Raw genomic sequence first — 2,922 nt, forward strand, 5'->3', positions numbered from 1 at the left:
TCCCTTACTTGAGGCTTCAGAGGAAGGTCAAACTCCGCCTATGTATTAGTGCTTCCTTGCTATTTATTCAAACATGGGAAAGCAGTAAATATTTTGTGATGACCCCAGGCTTTTGGTTACCTTATTCCCTGAAGTGTGAGGCATGTTGTCAGTTACTTATTTTATTACTGTCACACACAGGTCCTAATTGGGATCAAGGCATAAATCAGCTAGAAGTCTGTGACTTCTAATGTGATAAGGAGTCCTGGCATGGCAGAGGTCCTGTTCCTGCTACTGCTGCTGTTAACCTTGGCTGCTGCTACTGACAATCTTTCTAGAGGAGGGTAGATTCTTCTGATAGGTCTAGTCTCCTGGCAAGTTGCATGAGGACTCTAATTAGCATTCTCTTTCAAAGAGGGGAGGCTAATGGGACTATATGTTGACAGGCTCCTGGTTTGTAAAAAGATAAGTCTCTAAACATGAATCATGTCATCTCTTCCTGCCTTTTGGGACTCCTGACAGTGGCAGCAGCTGTTTATTGCTTGTTCGTTATATGTGTGTCTTATTTTTTTAGATTTCACTAACCTATTTGTTTGAATATTTTCCTGTAACATTGATAATTGATAGCTCTGAGACAGCAGTAACTTACTTTTCACCTCTGCATAACACTAGGGCTCAGATTAAGTAGAAAAAGACAATTATGTGATATAACTTATTCTCAATTCCTTTCTTTTTATTTTTAAGCAGTAGTTGTGATATGGGAGATAAGCATAGCTATCTCTTCTCCACCCACATACTTCAAGCATGGGTTGAGTTGAAAGCTCAGTTGAGATTAGTGAATATCTTTTTTGTGCATGGTTTTTCCTTGCAGTAAAGATTGTGGATGGCTATTGTATTTTAACTCCTAATTCAGTTAAAGCTCTCTAAAAAGTATTTATATCCTTGTAACTTTTTGATTTGTCTTGAGCACTCAGTTGTCTGCTTTTATTGTTGCTCAGTGAGAGGGTTTTTTGACTTGTATTGCAAACTGTTTTGAGAACAAGGGACTTGTACTATGACACCCTGTTCTTTTACTACAGTGCTTAACTTTCAACTGATGATGAACTCTCCAACTCTTAAATATTTACTTCTATAGGCTTGTTATCCCATTCTTTAATACTGTTCTTAGAAACGTCAGTAAGGGAATGTAACTCCTGAATGCAGCCGAGTGTATGGCATATGCTTGGCAAAACTTTGCGATTGCTGGATGTATTCTGTGTTATTTTTAGTGATTGGCTGACAGAAATTCAACCTAGTGCAAAAGCAGAATGAACCAATATTTGCTAAGGATTTGACAAGCTTCGGAGGAGAGAATATATTGCATCAAGTTTTTGCTTTATATGACTGTAACCTATTTCTTGTAGGTAACAGAATGTGAGATCTTTCTGTCACTGTTAGTAAAGTTTCTGGATGCAGACAAACCACAGTGGCTAAGAGCTGTTGCAGTAGAATCTATCCACAGGCTCTGTGTGCAGCCTCAGCTTTTAAGGTAACAGATATTGCCATATTTCACTTTATATTATAAAGTAACAGCTTGTATATAGTTTCTAGGGTCTGAAGGGACCTGAACAGATTAAGTCTGACCCCCTACCCTGGGCAGGAATGAGTGCTGGGATCATAATACTCCAGCCAGATATCTATCCAACGTCCTCTTGAAGACCCCCCCAAGGCAGGGGAGAGCACCACCTCCCTTGGGAGCCCATTCTAGAGCCTGGCAGCCCTAACGGTAAAGTAATGCCCCCTGATATCAAGCCTGAGCCTACTCGTAATTATTTGTGGCCGTTATTCCTTGTTATCCCAGGTGATGCCTGGGGGAACAGAGCCTCACCTATTTTCCACTAGTTCTCCCCGGTGAGTTTATAGATGGCCACCAGATCCCCTCTCAGACTTCTCTTGTGGAGGCTGAATAGATTCAGGCCCTTTAGTCTGTCTTCATAGGGCCTAGTCTGCTGCCCCCTGACTATGCAAGTGGCCCTCCTCTGGACCCTCTCAAGGTTAGCCACCTCTCTTGAAGTGTGGTACCCAGAATTGGACTTAGTACTCCAACTGCGGCCTGACCAGCACCGCATAGAGGGAAAGGATCATCTCCCTGGACCTGCTTGTGATGCATCTGTAGATGCCTGACAAGGTGTGATTAGCCTTACTGCATGTCACTTGTAAGGTGTGGGGGAAGAAATATATACTGTATCTACTTGAATAGAAGACAGCCCTGGATATAAGACTACTTCTAATTAGATTTTATATACGGAAAACTTTATAAATTGGTTATAATTTTCTGAGTATAGAATCTAATTTATCGGAGGCTGGCCTTGATTTTTGTCTTCCTCATTGTCATAGCAGGGAAAATAAATCTGGGGAGTTAGGTAGCCTGCTTCCCACCCCCCTCTTTACTTTCAGGCCCTGCTTTCCCTCAGCACATGGAAGAGAGGAGCAAATTTGGAAATGCTGATCTTGAAATTAAACATAGCTGTTGTTATTTGCATATAATACCCACAGATTTAGTTCATCCAGAATTTTTGCATGTTACCTTTTTTGAAACTGCTGAAAGTTTATGGTTGACCTATGCCAAAACACACTTTTAGGCAGCACTTTGGCACCTGCTTATAAATAGTACAGACTATGCATGATATTAGTCTAAACCCAATAGGCTGCTGATTTACCATATAGTTCACTGGGCTGGGCCCACCAGAGTTGACAAGATTTCAAGCCACGGGCTTGGCGTGTGCGTGTGTGCGTGTGTGAGATTCCAGATTACATTGGTCCCTTCCCCTCCCTGCTAGCGTGCTCACCTCCCCCCAAATTTTGGTGTCATCAGCGAATTTAAACAGGTTACTTTCCACCCCATCATCCAGATCGCTGATGAAGAAATTGAACAGCGCAGGCCCCAGGACCGAGCCCTGGGGG

General features: G+C 42.2%; 1 protein-coding gene across 4 annotated transcripts in view; it reads left to right on the forward strand.

Annotated features, from left to right (window-relative positions):
• The window catches only part of MON2 (MON2 homolog, regulator of endosome-to-Golgi trafficking), a 168,498-nt gene that overhangs the window by 72,190 nt on the left and 93,386 nt on the right, over positions 1-2,922 (forward strand). For all 4 annotated transcript variants that reach the window (XM_019514641.1, XM_019514644.1, XM_019514643.1 and 1 more), the window contains exon 10: positions 1,383-1,507. In XM_019514641.1, the coding sequence (XP_019370186.1) occupies positions 1,383-1,507 (125 nt within the window). The remainder of the gene's footprint in view (positions 1-1,382; positions 1,508-2,922) is intronic.

This window comes from Gavialis gangeticus, unplaced genomic scaffold (genome assembly GCF_001723915.1).
Source record: "Gavialis gangeticus isolate Ggan-Ray unplaced genomic scaffold, GavGan_comp1, whole genome shotgun sequence".
Taxonomy (NCBI): Eukaryota; Metazoa; Chordata; order Crocodylia; family Gavialidae; genus Gavialis; species Gavialis gangeticus.